Consider the following 19761-nt stretch of genomic DNA (forward strand, 5'->3'; position numbering starts at 1 on the left):
TATTTAAAGATTTCAATGTTGAAAATCACTAGAGAAGACAGCAAAGAAAACATTGTCTACTGCAAAGGTTGATGCATTAGCCAGTGTTATTGACAACAAATAGCAGAAGTCAGTCCTGGTAACTAAAACAAGGAAAGAAATTTAGTGGAAGCTTACCAGGGAGGTTACAGAATTGAAGAGAAGGAAGTCTGTATGATCGGGCTCTAAAACCCAGGAGGGACCAAGGGAGATGAAGCCACTGAGCACACATCATTGACTGTCCGGTTGGGTTGCTGCATTGCTGGCAACATGCCTACCATTGCTGGATTTTTAACTCTCTGGTAAATGATCTCTGAATGTCCCTGGAACTTTTATCTCCTTAAGATTCAGAGCCCTGGGTGGATGCATTCAGTTTGTTGAGCCTGGGACATGCCTGGCCTCCTTCAACTTTTATAATAGGAAGTAGTGTCCTCTTTTTTTTTGCTTTGACCGGACAATGGAGAGTCTCTCCGAATACAGAGACTGTTCCGATTGTTGGTATCCAAAACAACCATACCAACGCCCAACAACAAGTTTCTGCTACCGGAGAAAGGAAGTTACATGAAAGCACATACGTATAAAGAACAGATGTTTTTGAAGTGGAACTTGAAAAGAATTGAAATGATATATATTTAAATCTGCATCCTTTATATGCAGATATAAATGATGTGTAGAAAAATCCTGAAAGAATATGCTGAAACACCAAAAAAAGGAATTACCCTATGGGAAATGGAAATGGGGAGTGGGGAGTGGGAAAGAAGAGCTTATTCTATACCCTCTGCCTTGTGAGTGTATTCATCATGAGCATGTGCTATTACTTTCATAAAAATACAACTACTGATGATGCTTTTGAAGATTTTTAAAAATGAAATGGCAAAATGTTTACTGTTGAAGGGAAAGACTAGGATTTAAAATTCTATACAGAATTATCCAAAGAATGTTGAAAAAAGCAAATGTGTACAGTGTGTATGTGTGTGTGTGTGTTGGGGCGACAGGGATGAATGGACAGTCAGAGGCTTTGTTCTGTTAAATGTTTGGAACAGCCTATGCCAAAATTATATTTGTAGATTTTTTTTATTTTCAAAAAAGAATCCTTAATACCTTATAAGCTGATAAAATCAATAAAATGTATAAAAATAATCCTTTAATTTATTGCATGCATCCTGGTTAATACTTGGTTAGCCTTGCTTTCTTGGACACTGTAGTTCCTGGAGGAGAAAATGTCAGACTCAGGGATTTTGGTGTCCATATTTGTCTCTGGGTGTGTAAAGTGCAACCTCACCTCTTGTATTATTTGCTGCCTAACTATTTTATCTTTTATTTTTTTTTCCCATTTAGCTGTTTTCTTTCAGTTTTCTCTCTGGTTTTTCCCTCTTTGCTTAGATTTTAGCTCCACTTTATTTTGTATTAAATGTCTTCAATGCTTGGTCTGTCATTTGAGACCCTGATTGTTTTTGACTTTTATACCCTTTAAATCATTCATTATTCTTTCTGTATTTTCCAAGAGCTCTTAGAACTGTAGAAAATTACTGTGCCAGCCATTCGTGTTTCATTCATCTGTTAAATTTTCTTACTAAGGGCATATTATCTTTGACAGATATTTCTCAGCTCAGTTTGATTGAACAAACTTTTATGAGCTTGCTCTTTGACAGTTACTGTGCCAGCTGTTGGAGTTATAGAGGTGAATATATTAGTTACTAGATTTAAAGTCAAAGTTCAACTCACCTCCGTCAAGTTTAGTTTGACAATAAAATCAACCAGATGAGCTGTTGCTGTAAATTTTGGACATAGTTGTACATATTTATTACTGAGTGCAGGAACATAAATAAGTTCTAATTAAAAAGCAAATGTTTAATAAGCTGTCAGCACTTTTAATCCTTATTAAAAAAACACACCCAAACTTCTCATGGCTTGAAATATTGAAATCAGACACATTTAGAAGCAGCTCTTTACTAATTGCATGGATGGTTCACAGCCAGAAAGTTCTTGGGGTTGTGGTGGTAGGGGTTGCTTTCTTGGACTAGTTTAATTTGCTTACAGTTTTCCTATTCGCCATCATGTGGTTATTTATATTTTTTAAATCCTCATCTGAAGATATGTTTTTTAAAAAGATTGATTTTAGAAAGAGGAAGAGAGCGAAACATCTATGTACAAGAGAAACATCGATCAGTTGCCTCCTGTATGCAATCTGACTGGGGATTGAACCCAAAACCCAGGTATATGCCCTGACCAGCCAATTGAGCCTGGCCAGGGCCTAAAGCTATTTAATAGCAAATCACATTCAGTCACAATATACAATTAGTAATTTGGGATGGATGGTTTTATGTCCATTAGCTATTTTTTTCCAACTCAGCTATGAATGATTGTGAATGGATTTAAAATAAAAAATTGTAATCATATGTATTTAAAAAGAAAAATAACTCCTATCATTTTTTTAAAACTAAGGTAGTTCAGATCACCCATATTAATTAGAAACTTGAACAATCCAATTTTGATTTTATTTTTTGTTTTAAAAAATACTTCCTCTGAGAGATTCAGAACCCGTTGAGGGTACTAATCTACACTAATAAAAGAGAAACATGCAAATTGACCATACCTCCACTACACCCACAGGCCATGCCCACCAGCCAATCAGGAGTGAGTATGCAAATTAACCCTACCAAAATGGCTGTGGCCAGGGAGCGAGCATGAGACTTGGGTTTCCCCGGCAATGGAGGGAGCCAAGCTTGCTGCCCGCTCTAGCCAGCCCTGGCCTCCACTCAAGGCTACAAAGTTTCAATTATAGAAGATAAATAAATCCCAACAAAAATGGCAGCGGCCACGGAGCTGGAGCTGAGCAGGAGGCTTGGGTTGGCCCCGGTGATGGAGGAAGCCAAGCTTCTTGACCTAGCCGGCCCTGACCTCCACTCAAGGCTACAAAGTTTCAATTATAGAAGATAAATAAATCCGATACCAGGGCCTCTGCTCGGGTCGCCAGGGGGTGTGGCCAGCCTGCAAACTACCACAAGCCCCTCGCCCAGGCCGCCCCACGCCCCAAGGGAACCCGCACCCTGATCGGGACACCCTTCAGGGCAAACCAGCCGGCCCCCACACGTGCACCAGGCCTCTATCCTCCTATCCAATAAAAAAGTAATATGCAAATTGTTTGTCACTCCAACACACAAAATGGCTGCCCCCATGTAGTCAAAGATGGCTGCCCCCATGTGGACACAAGATGGCCACCACAAGATGGCCAGCAGGGGAGGGCAGTTGGGAGGGACCAGGCCTGCAAGGGAGGGCAATTGGGGGCGATCAAGCCTGCAGGGGAGGGCAGTTAGGGGTGACCAGGATGGCAAGGAGGGAAGTTGGGGGCAACTGGGCCTGCAGGGAAGGGCAATTGGGGGGGACCCAGGCCTGCAGGGGAGGGCAGTTAGTGGTGACCAGGCCTGCAGGGGTGGGCAGTTAGTGGTGACCAGGCCTGCAGGGGAGGGCAGTTGGGGGCAAACAGGCTGGCTGGGGAGCAGTTAGGCATCAGTCAGGCTGGCAGGAGAGTGATTAGGGTGTTATCAGGCTGGCAGGCAGAAGCAGTTAGGGGCAATCAGGAAGGCAGGCAGGCGAGCAGTTGGGAGCCAGCAGTCCTGGATTGTGAGAGGGATGTCCGACTGCCTGTTTAGGTTCAATCCTACAGGGATCGGGCCTAAATGGGCAGTCGGACATCCCCCGAGGGGTCACAGATTGGAGAGGGTGCAGGCTGGGCTGAGGGACACCCCTTCCCGCCACCCCCCCATGCACGAATTTCGTGCACTGGGCCTCTAGTTATTTAATACTTCTGAACTTAATCCTGGTGTATAAGAGCAGGCTTTTTCTGTCGTCTGAAGTGGAAACTGAGGTATGTGCTCTTTATGTGTGATATTCTACGGTGGCAACTACCTTTCTGTTGAGCTTTGTGTCTACTAGCTGAGTGAGTAGGGCACCTACCTTTCTCTTGAACTCTTGAGATTAAGTCCTTTCAGAAAAGAACAAGAGAAAAACTAAAAGTCATTTGCAGATACTTGCCTTTGGGTTAGTGTTCACGAAGGGGAAAATTGAAGCCCAAAGGAAAATTTTAGAAAGAGAGATGAGTCTATGAAAATAGTGTTGCAGTAAATTGACTTTTGGAAAGTTTATTGATGGAGTTTGAGGGCCCTTCTGGCTCTGTAATAAAGTCAGTAGGCTATTTTTTTCAAAGTTAAAATGGCAAGCTATTTATCACCCTATATTTAAGTAAAATCTATTTTTAGCTTAAAACTGAGAAAATAATGATGGTTTTGATCTAAAGTGAATCATGTGCACATCTGTGTTTATAGAAATGTGTGTTTTACTCACATATATATCACTGGGCACACACATGTACTAATTCTACTGCTTCATTTATAGGCTTGGCAGGCAGTATTCCAGCCATACACCTGAACTCTCCTGCTAATTGATGCATTCATTTATCAGTGCTTTAAAAATAACTCCTCCACTTTTGTTACAGAAATATTTATAAAATGTATCATATATTTTTCTTATCATTTAAAAGAACTTTTTCTTCTTTACTCAATAGCAGCACCATAAACATTAGTGATTATCCTCTGCCCCTGGGCATGTGAGTATCCAGGGGCTAGAGAGGTGCATAGAGCTGGTTTTCCACTTGTGAGTAAAGTGCAGGTAAAAGAGGATGAGGTGGTTAAGATAAATGAGAAGACAGTAGTCAATATGTAAAAGATAAATGGATGAATTGATGATCTATGGATTTGTTGATTGATCTAATAGACAAACTATTGTGATAAACTAGTGGATTTGAAAGCTCTGTTGGATTTTCTTAAGATAGTTTAGGCCAGTGGTCGGCAAACTGCGGCTCGCGAGCCACATGCAGCTCTTTGGCCCCTTGAGTGTGGCTCTTCCACAAAACACCATGTGCGGGCGTGCATGTACAGTGTGATTGAAACTTTGTGGCCCATGCACAGAAGTCGGTTTTCGGCTCTCAAAAGAAATTTCAATCGTTGTACTGTTGATATTTGGCTCTGTTGACTAATGAGTTTGCCGACCACTGTTTTAGGTAGATAGGAATTTACAGCTTTATATTGGAGGAATAGAGTTATTGGAACTACATCAGTTCAATTCTTAGTAAATGCTCTTTCTGTTACTTTTATATCTTATACTTCACTTGAGTTTTCACATTAGTCTACAAGTGATTCCAACAATTGGAAATGTGCTAAGTTTGGTTAGCTCCTACCTTAGTCATAGTTGGAGCCTCAGCAGTGGGCACGGTGCCAAGCACACAACAGATGCTTAAGACTTGAGTAATGATTCCCCCTTCTCTGTTTAAGTGAAAAGGGAGAAGTTAATGATTATTATAGTTATCCTTATGGCCTAGGACAGTGGATCACACATTACCAGCACTCAATAAAAATAATACCTTACATGATAATTTTGCCCTTTAACATAAAGTTTGTTTTTCAAAATTTTCTGGAAGAATATGTTTATTTTTTTATTTGTTTAAGAATACAACAAAAACAGATCCAGAAGCATCAATCAGATAATCAAACCTCCGAGGGAAGGTAGGGGAGGGTGGGGGTAAGGGGGAGAGATCAACCAAAGGACTTGTATGCATGCAAATAAGCCTAACCAATGGACACAGACACCGGGGGGTGAGGGCATGAGTGGGGTGGTGGGTGGCAATTGGGGCATAAGGACACATATGTAATACCTTAATAAAATAAAATACACACATACTTAGTACTTTGGTTTCAAAAGTGGTGTAGGAGGGAGATGGGGATATGTCCGTTTGTGGGGGCAGATGTTCAGAATTGCACACATCCTTTTATTCCAGCTGGAGAAAGTCTTCCTGGAGCCGTGGTCTCGTCCCTGCTCCCCTTGGCCTGTCCTCCCTTTATAACTCATAGGCTAATCATTTGCATGGGTAGCAGCTGCCACAGAAGATGTGTATTGGGACTGGAAAGGGGTGATGGCAACTATCTGTGGTGTTGACCTCTCTTCCCTTAAGACTTGACTTAGATGTAGCTTTTCTCTTGTAGATGCATTGTGATTAGATGATTCCGTTTCTGGAAGGTAGGACACAAGTGTTACTTACCTTGGCATTGCCTATATTCTTGCACTTAATGGATGCCTGTAAGTGGGAATTAACTTGAAATTTAATTTTTTATAGTCTTTGTGTCATTTAAAATTGATGTGTTTATTTTGGAGACTCTAAAATTAATCATCAAGATGAGGGGGCTAGGCCTTTTTGGAAAAGGTGATAAATACTGAATTAACCCTGTTCAAAGATCCTTCAATCATCGTTTATTGTAGTGATTTTCAACTTGATAAAATTTATGAACCTCTTTTAAAGAAAACTAAAAGTAGTGAATTCCCAGAGTATGTCGAAGAACTTTAGCTTGAAAAATCCAAATTAAACTAGTCTTAACTAATTAAACCTTCATTTGGTTATCATGACAAGGTGTCAGTTGCTCTTTCTTTGCTGATAAATTAATTTCAATACAGAAATAAAGGAAGGTACTGAGATTGTGTGGCGTAATTTGGTTCAAATGTGGCATCCAGATGATCTAGAGCATACTTATATTAATTTTTTAAATCTTGCTTCGAAATGAAAGACAATAAATATTAACATACTTGGAACCTTTAGGATACATCATTATACCCCTGTCTGTGACAGTCATCACTTCTCTGGAAATATACTTGGGAGATATTTGAAGTCACAGAGTCAAGAGGGCTCAAAATAGAAAGAAGGTGATAAGGGATGGCATGTATGGGACTTGAGTTGTTTTGGGAGAAAGTGGTAAGTAACAACTGCTATTTTTCCCTCCAGCACCTTTGTGAAAGATGCTTCTCCTATTCCTCTGATTGATGTTACAAACCTTCCTACACCTCGAAAATTTCTTGATACCTCTCAGTATTCGACACCTGGAAGCTCCAGTGGTAAGTGTTTAATTTTCCAGCTCCTGGCAAAAAACTGGGGAGCTTGTGGGGTTGGGGGGCCTGAGGCTAGTCCCTTGGGGCCTGTGAGGAGCCTTTGCCTTCCTCAGAGGGAACACGATTTAAGGAGATCGGCTGGGCCTGCTGCGTCTATCTAGGTTGAAAACTGCTGCAGGATCTGGCCGGCCTGCTGAATCCAGCTGAGGATGTGTTTTATTTGACTGGCATTGCTTGTTTTTCTGAAGTTGAATTTGAATGTTTTTTTTTTTTTTTTTTTTATGGAGGATCTCTTATCCTTTTTGCTATAGCCTCTGTTGCTTCTGTTAGCTTTGACCCAGCTGCTTCATTTATTACATTCTCTGTGTGGTCCTTGAGGGCTTTTGCATGTGTGACCCCAGTCATGTATTTTGACTCCTATATCTTTCAGTGGCCTCCTCACTTCATATGTGCATGCACATGCATATGCACACACAGACACACACACACAACATGCACTTTGAGGATATATCCAGTTTCTTCTTGGGCTACCTAAATTCTGTTGAATAAGATAAAGGAGAGCCATTTTGGCCTATATTTAGAGTTGGAGGAGAGAGAGTGTACTTTGACTCTGGATACAAAGATTTAGGGCAGTGGTCGGCAAACTGCGGCTCGCGAGCCACATGTGGCTCGCGAGCCGCGGTTTGCCGCTCTGTTGACTAATGAGTTTGCTGACCACTGGGATAGGGGCTTAATCACAAGGAACAACAACAGCTTGTAATTATTGGAATCGAGAGTCTAGGTCAGTGGTCGTCAAACTCATTAGTCAACAGAGCGGCAAACCGCGGCTTGCGAGCCGCAGTTTGCCGACCACTGATTTAGGGGAATTCTGGTATTGCTCAGACCTGACCTTCAGGGTATTCAGACCAGCTGCGCTCAGAGAGTGGGCCTTTGCAAGGAGCTGCTCTGCTATTGCACCTTTGGATTGGAGAGAAGGGACTGGATATCTTTTGTGGGATGCCCTGCAGGTGCCTTCCTTGGACAGCCTTCCTCAATGCCTTTTAAAGAAATAATAACACATGATCTCACTCATATATGGAATCTAATTAACAAAATAAACTGATGATCGGAGTGAATCCAGAGACATGGAAGCATGGAACAGAGTGTGAAATCTCAGGGGTAGGGTGGGTGGATGGGAGGTAATCAACCAAAGACCTTGTACGCATCTATGCATAACCCATGGACACAGACTGTAGGGTGGTGAGGGCGTGGGGCGGAGGTGTGGATGGGTTGGAGGGGATCGATAGGGAAAAAAAGAGGATATATGTAATACTTTCAACAATAAAGATTAAAAAAAATAGTAATGTTATCTGTCACTGGCTTTTCAGATAAAAACTAGTTTTTATAGTTCTAACTAGTTCCGTAATTCTATAGAGCTTGAAATAATAAAAAGGTAGAAAAATTATTTGGATTTAATCAGTACATTCTGTGTAACTGAAAGTACTATTTTTTTGGAAAGCTTAACAATATATTGTTTTTGCTGGGGCATATTTAATTACCTTTAAAAATATAATTTAATTAAATTTAGAGTTATTTAGGCTTGGAATACTGAAGTTTATTGCTTTTACTCTAGGAATTATTTTTATGTTAGTCTGCTTAGTTACTGATTTTTTTTAAAGACCTCACACACTGATTTTTATTATTGTACTTGACAAAAGTGTTACTCAAGTGTTCAAAGGTTTTGTTTTCTCCCTCTTTCTGATATCGTGTTGCTATCTCTTTGGGTTTTGACACTGCTTTGGGCTGTTGCATTGTGTGGAATTATGTAACAAAATATATCTATACATTTGATTTGTATTTGCCTATAATTTTTGTGGAAATTATCAGTCGGTATTTTTTTTTTTATAGTGTGAGTCATCATTGCTTAGCTAGGCTATGTCAATTTATGTAAATGTTGCCGAGTCAATAGCCAAGTAAAATAAAAATTTAATTGTTTATGAAGAAATGATAGAGCAGGTTTTGCAAATGAAAAGTGCTGTATAAATACTGCATAAGCTGAAAAAATTCCAGTTGTGGACAATTTCAGTAGAAACTAATTTTGCATCGTCTATTATTTTTAATAAGACAGCTCTTACTTTTTGATGGGCACTTTGTCAGGCCCTGGGTGAGTAGTTATCATGTAGTGGAGTTCATGTTGGCACTTTGACTTTGGCTATCTCTTCCTTGATTATCGGGAATGACTCTTGAAGAACTGTACATCTTAGTTCAGTGTAGCTGATACTGTTGTGCAAACTGCTTGTGGACACATGTATAAGCCTTAAGGTTTATTTTTATTTATTTATTTAAAAATATTTTTATTGATTTTAGAAAGGAAGGGAGAGGGAGAGAGAGATAGAAACATCAGTGATGAGAGAGAATCATTGATTGGCTGCCTCCTGCCTGCCTCCTATTGGGGATTGAACCTGCAACCTGGGCATGTGCTCTGGACCGGAATCGAACCTGGGACCCTTCAGTCTTCAGGCCAATGCTCTCTCCACTGAGCCAAACATTCAAATTCAACTTCAGAAAAATAAGCTTTAGCTAGGGCTAAACTTTAAGTTTTAGAAGGGCTCATTTCCTTGACTGTTTGGAAGACGATCTCATGATTTTTCTGCAGGTGACTGAAATAGAAGATATTATTATTATTATTATTATTATTATTATTATTATTATTATTATTATTTTGGTTAATCCTCACCCACAGATATTTTTCCATTGATTTTTAGAGAGACTAGAAGGGATGGGGAGAGACAAAGAGAGAAACATTGATGTGAGAGAGACACATCGATTGGTTTCCTCCCGACACGCTCCAACCATGGCCAGGGATCCAAAATTGAACCTGAGACCCTTCAGTCTGAAGGTCGACATTCTATCCACTGAGCCAAACCAGCTAGGGTGAGAAGGTAGTTATTATTGATTAAAACCAATAATAGCAGAAGTTAGATGTGCTTACTGCCTTCTCTGTGAACCAATATTTTAAGTACTTTACATGAATTAACTCATTTAGTTCTTCAACAGTCTTTTAAGATAGGTTCTGTAGCAGATTTTAGAATAATGTTGTTTTGTTATAATGTTGATAAGATGTCTTAAGAACATAACTCTTGTTTATATTAGTTAGCCTATGGTAAAATTGGTATTGTTATACATTATTTTGCTTGAAGTATACCAACCTACCAAAGACATTAAGTATGAGGACTTACTGTACTGCTAGCCTCATTTTACAGATGAGAACCTGGAGGCTGAGAGAGGGTTAATAAGGGTTTAAGGTGACTCTGCTGACAAGTAGTATAGCTGCAGTTTCCAATCAGGAGCTGGGTTCCAGTGTGCTCAGTTTGTTTTTCTGCAATAAGCTGGGTGTGCTCTGTGTATTATTTTTCTGTTGCTGCCCCAACAACGTACCACAACATGAATATATCATTCTATAGCTTTGTTGGTTAGAAGTTCACTCTGGGTTTTATTTGGGGCTAAAATAAGGGGTGGGCAGGGCTGTGTTCCTTCTGGAGGCTCTATGGGAGAATTCCTTTCCTTGCCTTGTCCTGCGGACCCCTCTCTGTATTCAAAACTGCAAGTGGTGGGTCAATCCTTTGCATGGCACAATTTCTCTGACCTGCTCTTCTGTCTCCTTCTTCCTTTTTTTAAATTTTTATTTATTGTCTAAAGTTTTACATATGTCTCCTTTTTCCCTGATTGACCGCGCCCCCCTCCTCCCCCCCCCACCACACCCAGCCATTCCCACCCTGGGCAAGCCCCCACTGCCCCAGTGTCTGTGTCCATTGGGTATGCTAATATGCATCCATATAAGTCCTTTGGTTACTCTCTAACCCCTCCCCTCCCCGCTGCCCGCCCCCCCTCCCCCGCCCCACCGCCATTTGTCTCTGGATCTATTCTTGTTTATCAAATTATGTTGATCATTATATCCCACATATGAGTGAGATCATGTGATATTTATCTTTCTCCAACTGGCTTATTTCGCTTAGCATAATGCTCTCTCCCCAGTTCCATCCATGCTGTTGCAAATGGTAAAAGTGCCTTCTTTTTTATAGCAGCGGTGTAGTATTCCATTGTGTAGATGTATCACAGTTTTTTAATCCACTCTTCTGCTGATGGGCACTTTGGCTGTTTCCAAATCTTAGCTATTGTAAATTGTGCTGCTATGAACATAGGGGTGCATATATCCTTTCTGATTTGTGTTTCTGGTTTCTTGGGATAAGTCCTAGAAGTGGAATTGTTGGGTCAAATGGGAGTTCCATTTTTAACTTTTTGAGGAAACTCCATACTGTCTTCCACAGTGGCTGCACCAGTCTGCATTCCCACCAGCAGTGCACGAGTGTTCCGTTTTCTCCACACCCTCGCCAGCACTTGTCATTTGTTGATTTGTTGATGATTGCCATTCTGACAGGTGTGAGATGGTATCTCATAGTTGTTTTGATTTGCATCTCTCAGATGATTAGTGACTTTGAGCATGTTTTCATGTGTCTCTCAGCCTTCTGTATGTCCTCTTTTGAAAAGTGTCTATTTAGGTCCTTTGCCCATTTTTTGATTGGATCGTTTATCTTCCTTTTGTTAAATTGTATGAGTTCTCTGTAAATTTTGGAGATTAAACCTTTATCTGAAATATCATTGGCAAATAGGTTCTCCCATGCAGTGGGCTTTCTTGTTTTTTTGATGGTTTCTTTTGCTGTCCAGAAGCTTTTTATTTTGATGTAGTCCCATTTGTTTATTTTTTCCTTAGTCTCCATTGCCCTAGGAGCTGTGTTGGTAAAGATACTGCTACAACATATGTCTACTATTTTGCTGCCTATGGAGTCTTGTAGGATTTTTATGGTTTCCCGTCTTACATTTAAGTCCTTTAGCCATTTTGAGTTTGTTTTTGTGTATGGTGTAAGTTAGTGATCTAGTTTCCTTCTTCCTTTTTTTAAGGACTCATGTGATTAGATTGATTTCCTCCTGGATAATTCAGGACACTCTCCCAATTTCAAGGTCCTTACCTTAATATATCTGCAAAGTTTCCTTTGCTATCTAAGGTAACATTCCCAGTTCTGAGGATTAGGACATGGATATCTTCATGGGACCACTGTTCTGCTCATCACACTCTGCACTGCCCATTTTCTGACTTAAGTCATCTTTAGGAGCCAGTGTGCAAAAAGTTGACTTTTTTGAAGTTGTGTGTGAAGTCTTTTTAAGTTATTGCATTTCTAATCTTTAGGACTATATTAATCTGGGTCACATTATTAAAGGGAATTGTATAAATGAGGAAGATGTAAATTATGTAGAGATCTGCATAAAATGTTACTAAGTACACATAAAAGTGTGAGGATGATGAAATATGTTATAATTAAGGGCAGACATTTCTTACTCTTAATAATCAACAGTAAGTCCTAAGAGTCTATTTGTGAAGTGCTCGGCAGGTCAACCTAGAAAGTAATGTCATTTTCAGCAGGGAATTTAATATAGGCTCTTAAAAGCTCCCCTCTCATATTGTGAAATAGTAGGATTGAGGGTATAATCCATTACAACTGACGTTTTTATGGAGGAAGTTCTGATAGGGAATCCCTGGGTAGAACAGATCTTCCATTAGGGTGCCATAAATTAAGGTCGGAGGCAATTCCTGAGAACTTTCAGATTGTTATTAATTAAATTAGAATTTTGATTACTTATGAATGAATCATTTTTTCACATGTCTTATTTAGAGGTAGATTTGTGTGTGATTTTCCTGTGAGAGATTTTCTACCATTGTTTATGTGTTACAGTTTGTGAGATACATTATGTCATTCAGCTGATGCAACAGTCCTATGAGGTAGTTAGGGCAGGTACTCTTGTCATTATCATTATTATATTTAGTTTTGAGCATATTATAAAAAATTTAGGTTATCATAAAAGTTGTATAGAATTTTATATGAGTATGCATCATCTAATTAAAAAATAAAGCATCCTATGTAATAAAAGCCTAATATGCTTATTCCATATTAGTCGTCCATTCAACCAATCAAAGCGTAATAGGCTAATGATATGCTAGGCCACTCAACTGCTCGTTATGACATGCACTGACCACCAGGGAGCAGATGCTCCAAGCGGTAGGTTATCTTGCTGCTGGGGTCTGGCCGATCGGGACTGAGCGAGATGGGCTGGACACACCCTGGAGCCCTCCCATGGTCCCTCCCTGGCTGGCCAACCTCCAGTGTCCTTCCCCGGCCCCGATTGTGCACCATTGGCGTCCCTTGGTCTGGCTTGCACCCTCGCACAATCCAGGACCCCTCGGGATGTCGGAAAGCCCACGGGCCAAGCTGAGGGACCCCACTGGTGCACGAATTTGGGCCCCAGGCCTCTAGTCCTATCTAATAAAAGAGTAATGTGCAAATTAACCATCACTCCGTTACACCCACAAGCCATGCCCACAAGCCATGCCTACAAGCCAATCAGAAGCGAGTATGCAAATTAAACCAACCAAGATGGCTGTGACCACAGAGAGAGCAGGAGGGAGGCTTGGGTTTCCCCGGCAATGGAGAAGCCAAGCTTTCCACACACCCTGGCAGGCCCAGGCTTCCACTTCAGGCTACAAAGTTTCAATTATAGAAGATAAATAAATCCCAACAAAAATGGCGGCAGCCATGGAGCTGGAGAGAGCAGGAGGCTAGGGTTGTCCCCGGCGATGGAGGAAGCCAAGCTTCTGCAGCCCTGGCCTGCCTTGGCCTCTGCTTAAGGCTACAAAGTTTCAATTATAGAAGATAAAGGAATCCCAACAGAAATGGCTGCCGCCACGGAGCGAGCAGAAGGCTTGGCTCTGCTCCAGGCTACAAAGTTTCAATTGTAGAAGATAAATAAATCCCAGATACCAGGGCCTCCCCTTGGGTCACCGGGGTGCATGGCTGGCCTGCAAACCAGCTCAGGTTCCTCGCCCAGGCCGCCCCACGCCCCAAGGGAACCCCACCCTGATCCGGACACCCTTCAGGGCAAACCAGCTGGTCCCCACCTGTGCACCAGGCCTCTGTCCTATCTAATAAAAGAGTAACATGCAAATTGACATCACTCCAACACACAAGATGGCTGCCCCCATGTGGTCAAAGATCCTGCCCCCATGTGGACACAAGATGGCCACCACAAGATGGCCAGCAGGGGAGGGCAGTTGGGAGGGACCAGGCCTGCAAGGGAGGGCAGTTGTGGGTGATCAGGCCAGCAGGGGACGGCAATTGGGAGGGACCAGGCCTGCAAGGGAGGGCAGTTGTGGGCAATCAAGCCTGCAGGGGAGGGCAGTTAGGGCTGACCAGGCCTGCAGGGAAGGGCACTTGGGGGGGGACCAAGGCCTGCAGGAGAGAGCAGTTGCGGGGGGACCAGGCCTGCAGGGGAGGGCAGTTAGGAGTGACCGGCCTGCAGGGGAGGGCAGTAGGGGTGACCAGGCCTGCAGGGGAGGGCAGTTAGGGGCAAACAGGCTGTCAGGGGAGCAGTTAGGCATCAATCAGGCTGGCAGGGGAGTGGCTAGGGGGTGATCAGGCTGGCAAACAGAAGTGGTTAGGGGCAATCAGGAAGGCAGGCAGGCGAGCAGTTGGGAGCCAGCAGTCCTGGATTGTGAGGGATTACCAGCTACCTGTTTAGGCCCGATCCTGGTAGTATCGGGCCTAAACGGGCAGTCGGACATCCCTCTAGGGGTCCCAGATTGGAAGGGGTGCAGGCTGGGCTAAGGGACACCGCCCCCCATGCATGAATTTTGTGCACCGGGCCTCTAGTTTAATTAAAAAATGCAAAATGAAGACACAGGTTGGTAGAAACAAGCAGCCCATTAAGAGAAAAATGATCTGCATTCACCTAGCTTTCCCACATAATAATGAAGGAGAAAAACAACATAATAAATAACTGGGCAAATAATGGGCAATCCATATCCAGAATATATAAAGAACTCCTGTAAATGAATAAAACAAGCTAGTAGAAAAATAGGCAAAAATATGAACAGGTAGTTTACATAAGAAGACACCTATGCTAGTAAAAGATATGAAAAACTGCTTATACTCCCTGGTTAATCAGGTGTTTAAAAAAAACTCACTTTACATATATGGGAACTAAATCCAGGGAGGTTAAGTGATTGGTCCAGGATCAACTGAGATGGTAATTATTGGGGGCTGGCCTCGTGCTGTTCCCACTCTAAATGTGTAGGGATGGCATTTTGCAAGCCTTTTCCCTATTATTTTTCATCAGTGACATAGTATTTTGTAATGTACAGGGAAACTAATGACTAATTTAGATGTAATAATTCAACTGTAACTTGGGTAGGAAAATGGGAGAAGTGTGGAGAAAAGCCAATAATTGTAGGAAAATATTGTTTTAGGCTTTTGGATTCTCTCAGTATGTCCTTTCATTTGGCCTGCTGCCCTTGGAACACGTTGACTGAGCAATTACTCCCAGGGTACACTGGCATTTCATTCGACTTCTTTATTCATTTTATTCATGTTCCTGCTGGGATTGCTGTGCTTGTAACTATAATGAAACTGGACTTCTTACTTCTTTTCTTTTTGGTTCCAGCATAGGTTAAGCTGTAAAACCTAAAGAGAACACAAATTAAATGGATTTCTTTTGCTGTTGTTTCCTTAGTGTGCATTTTATTTCATAAAGTCTTTTTAAAAAATTTTATTTGATTTTAGAGAGACAGGAGAGGTGGGAGAAAGGGAAGGAAGGAAGGAGGGGGAGGGAGGTAGGGGAAGGGGCCGGGGGGGGAACAGAGAGAGAGAGAGAAAGAGAGAGAGAGAGAGGCAGAGAGAGAGAGAGAGAGAGAGAGAGAGAGAGAGAGAGAGAGAGAGAGAGAGAGAGAGACAAACCATCAATTTGTTGTTCCACTTATTTATGCTTTCATTAGTTGATTCTTGTATATGTGCCCTGACCAGAGATCAAACCCGCAACCTTGGCATATGGGGACGACACTCCCCGGCCAGGGCCTTGTTTCATAAAGTCTTGTTCTGAGACTTAATATTTGTCTTACAAAATTTGGGCCTAATATTTAAAATATTCCCTCTACTTGGGGTAGGAGCTACGAATCGCAACATCAAAGGAGATGAAATTTCTCCTCTTGGAACTCACATATCTAGAATAATGAAGATCTGATTCTCCAAAATATTAATATACCTTTTGAGTTAGTTCTGTCTGCAGGTCAGGGTCATCCTTGGCATTTTAAATCAGCTGTTCCTAAAGTACCTTGCATTTACTCTTATGAAATATCTTTGTTGATTTCTATGATGCATCATAGAACAATGAGTGATATATACAAGGCAGGCAAAATAGAATTAATAGATCAAATTTTTTCTAGGTGTAAAAATGAAGCAAGAACAGAGTTTACTTTTTAATTATTTAAAATATGTTTATTATAAATATGTGTTATAAAATGTGAAGGTTACATTATTCATATATCAGAGATCACTATAACCGCCACCATGTACTTCCCACTAGATTAATAAATCTTAATATGTTTCCTTATTCACTTCAGAATTTCTTTAAAAAAAAATAAAACATTACAGGTACAATCGAAGCCCCTGTGATTATGTGAATTCTTCCTCAATTCCTTTTCTCTCTCTTTTATCCCAGAGGTACCTGCAATTTTGAAATTATTCTTTATCTCTTTCCTGTAAGCCTTCATACTTTTAGTATGCATATGAATGTGTATGTGTACTGTGTCATGAATTTGTAAATACAGAAACATTATAGTTTATATATATGTGTGTATGTGTGAACAATATACAGTATATATTGTTTGTATGTACATATAGACACATTTATTTTAAATATTTTAAGGTTTAAGTAAATTGTATAATTAAATGTATTTATTTACTTAATTTTAATTGTATAATTTACTTATAATTGTGTAACATAACATGTACCATTCTACTACTTGGGTTTTTTACTCATCATAGTTTTTGGATTTTCTCATGTGACAATATAGCTGTAGTTTTAAAATTTTAACTAGTTATAGTATTTTATTATAAATTATATCACAATTCATTTCCCTATGGATTAGGTATAAGTTGTTTCTAGTTTTTCATTATTAGCAACCTATAGCAATGAGTATTCTTGTCCATATTTCTGTAGGACTGAGTTGCCCTACCAGTGATCTCTCAGAGGAATAGAGGGAGGGAGGGAAGGAAGGAGGGAGAGAGGGAGGGAAGGATCTAGGGAGGGAGGGAGAGGGAGAGGGAGAGAGATAGAGAGAGAGAGAAGGAAATATAATGTTTTGCATTTTAATTTTCTTGCCATATGTCTTTTTGAAGTGATTGTACCAATATAGATTCCTCTGAGCTGTACATGGCTTCTGTTGCTCGACTTCTTGCCTTTAAAATTGGCTTTGTTAGACTTTAATTTCTGCAAATAGACTTTTACAAATCTGACAGGTTTTCTGTTTTTATTTTATTTCATTTTATTTTAGTTTAAGTTATTTTAGTTTGTATTTCTCTGGTTTCTAGTGGTGCTGAGAGTCTTTCCATATATATGGACCATTTGGGTATCTTTTGTGTATTGTCTATTGTTTGTCTAGCCAGTTTTTATTATTTTTTTAGGCCATTTCTTTTCCCCATAATATGTAAGAAAGATTAGTAGATGCAAATCATTTTTCTCTTCTGTTTCCACTCATCCCATATAGGTAATCAAGCTCATTAGTTTCTAGTTTATCCTTCCTGTATTTCTTTTAGCATAGTTGAGCAGATATATGTATCTTTTCTGAAACCTTTCTTTCTTCTATGACGGGTAGGATACAATAGATTCTCTCCTATACTTTGCTCTTTTAGTTCATAGAGATTTTGATTTTTTTAATACTCGCATAGTACTTCATTGTGTCAATTTACCATGTTAAACCACCCTCTTATGTGTGTCATTACAAGCAATGATGCAATGAATAACCTTGTGCATGTGTATTTTCATATTGTTGGGGGTGTATCATTAGGGTAAATATCTAGATGAGGGATAACTCAATCAAAAGGTAAGTCCATATGTGGTTGTTTTTTTCAGCATTGCCAAGTTCTTCTCTTTAAGAGTTGTATCAGTTTGCGTTCCACCACCAGTGTATGTGTGCTTGTTTTTCTCACAACTCTGCCAGAATGTGTTGTCATGATTTTTTATTTTTGCCATTTTCGTAGGTAAAAAGTACTATCACAGTGTTGTTTATTTTGCATTTCTCTGATTATGAGTCAGTTTGAACAATGTTTCTTATAAAGCCCATTTTTACATATCTTTTGTTCATTGTCTTGATCTTTTATTCATTTCTTCCTATTTTATCTTTAAATCTGTTAATATGAAAATGGATTTCCTAATATTGAACCAAGTTTTCAGTCCTATAATAAACCCTCTTGATCATGGTGTATTTTCTCAATGTGATGTTGAATTTTGTTGGTAACATTTTATTTAGGATTTTTGCATAGATGTTTATAAGTGATATTAGCCTGTACCCGGAATCTTATCAGATTTTGGTTTCAATGTAATAATTTAATTCATAAAAGGAATTGGGAAGTTTTTCTTCATTTTCAATACTTTGGAACAATATAGAGAGCACTGGGACTAGCTGGTATTTGAAGGTTTGGGAATTGCCCTATGAAACCATTTGGATCTGGTACTTTATGTAAAAATTTTTTCATTTTATTTTTAAATTTCTTTTCTAATTCTTATATGCAGATTTTTCTCTTTAAGCAGTCCGTTTTTAGTGGGATCAATTTTAATAACCCATAGTTTCCTAGGAAAAGACTCATTTAGTTTTTTTAATTTTATATTTTCTTATGGTTCTGAAATTCTTTTTTCTTTTTGTCATTTATTTTTTAATTGTGCCATCTTCCTTTTTTCTTTAAACATATTTTTATTAACTTTTTACAGAGAGGAAGGGAGAGGGATAGAGAGCTAGAAACATCGATGAGAGAGAAACATCAATCAGCTGCCTCCTGCACACCTCCCACTGGGGATGTGCCCGCAACCAAGGTACATGCCCTTGACCGGAATCGAACCCGGGACCCTTTAGTCCGCAGGCCGACGCTCTATACACTGAGCCAAACCGGTTTCGGCCTTCCTTTTTTCTTGATCTAAGTAGCTAACAGTCTGTCTGTAGTGTTAGTTTTGTTCCCTCCCCAAGAAATTACCAGAATTTTGGTATATTGATTAGGTCTATTGTTTTTCTGTTCTGTACCTTATTATTACCTGCTTTTATCTTTATTATATCCTTCTTTGTGTTGTTTTTTTTTTTTTTTCAGAGCAAGCAATTGAAATCATGTTTAATTCTTCAGTTTTTACTGATAAAAATGTGTAGTCATATGAATTTTCCTCTCATCAACACTTTAAATGCATCCCATAGATATTAATATGTAGTGTTTTCATTATCATTTAAAAAGATGGTCTTACTTCAGTCTGTGTTTGGATGATTATCCTATATTTTTAATAGAAGATTTTTAAATTTAAAGGTGAAAGGGTCTTTTGTGTTTGTTTTGTTTTTCTTAATACTTTATCATTTTATTGCATTGAATTTAGAGTGTTATTTGTAATATTTCCACTTTATGGAACTTACTGACATTTTCTTGTAACTTAATGTATGATCAATTTTTGTGACTATCCCATGGGTGCTTTAGAAAAAGGTTCATTCTCTGTTATTAAGTGTACAGTTTGATAGAGAGCCATAGATCTACTTTATTTGATTACATTGTTTAAGTTCTTTGTCTTTTATTTTTTTGTGATGTACTAAAGTTTTCTATTATTAGTGTGTTTTTTATCTGTGTCACTGCATTGCTCTTATTTTTTTCCCCGTAAAAATGTGGTTGCTGTTTTATTTGGTATATAGTCATATGT

General features: G+C 39.7%; 1 protein-coding gene across 1 annotated transcript in view; it reads left to right on the plus strand.

Moving 5' to 3' along the window:
• Positions 1-19761, plus strand: part of EXOC4 (exocyst complex component 4) — a 771568-nt gene that overhangs the window by 65622 nt on the left and 686185 nt on the right. Inside the window, exon 5 of the mRNA XM_080666468.1 lies at positions 6848-6957. Coding sequence (XP_080522594.1) covers positions 6848-6957 — 110 coding nt within the window. The remainder of the gene's footprint in view (positions 1-6847; positions 6958-19761) is intronic.

The sequence above is a fragment of the Plecotus auritus genome (assembly GCF_963455305.1).
Source record: "Plecotus auritus genome assembly, chromosome: 4".
Classification (NCBI taxonomy): domain Eukaryota; kingdom Metazoa; phylum Chordata; class Mammalia; order Chiroptera; family Vespertilionidae; genus Plecotus; species Plecotus auritus.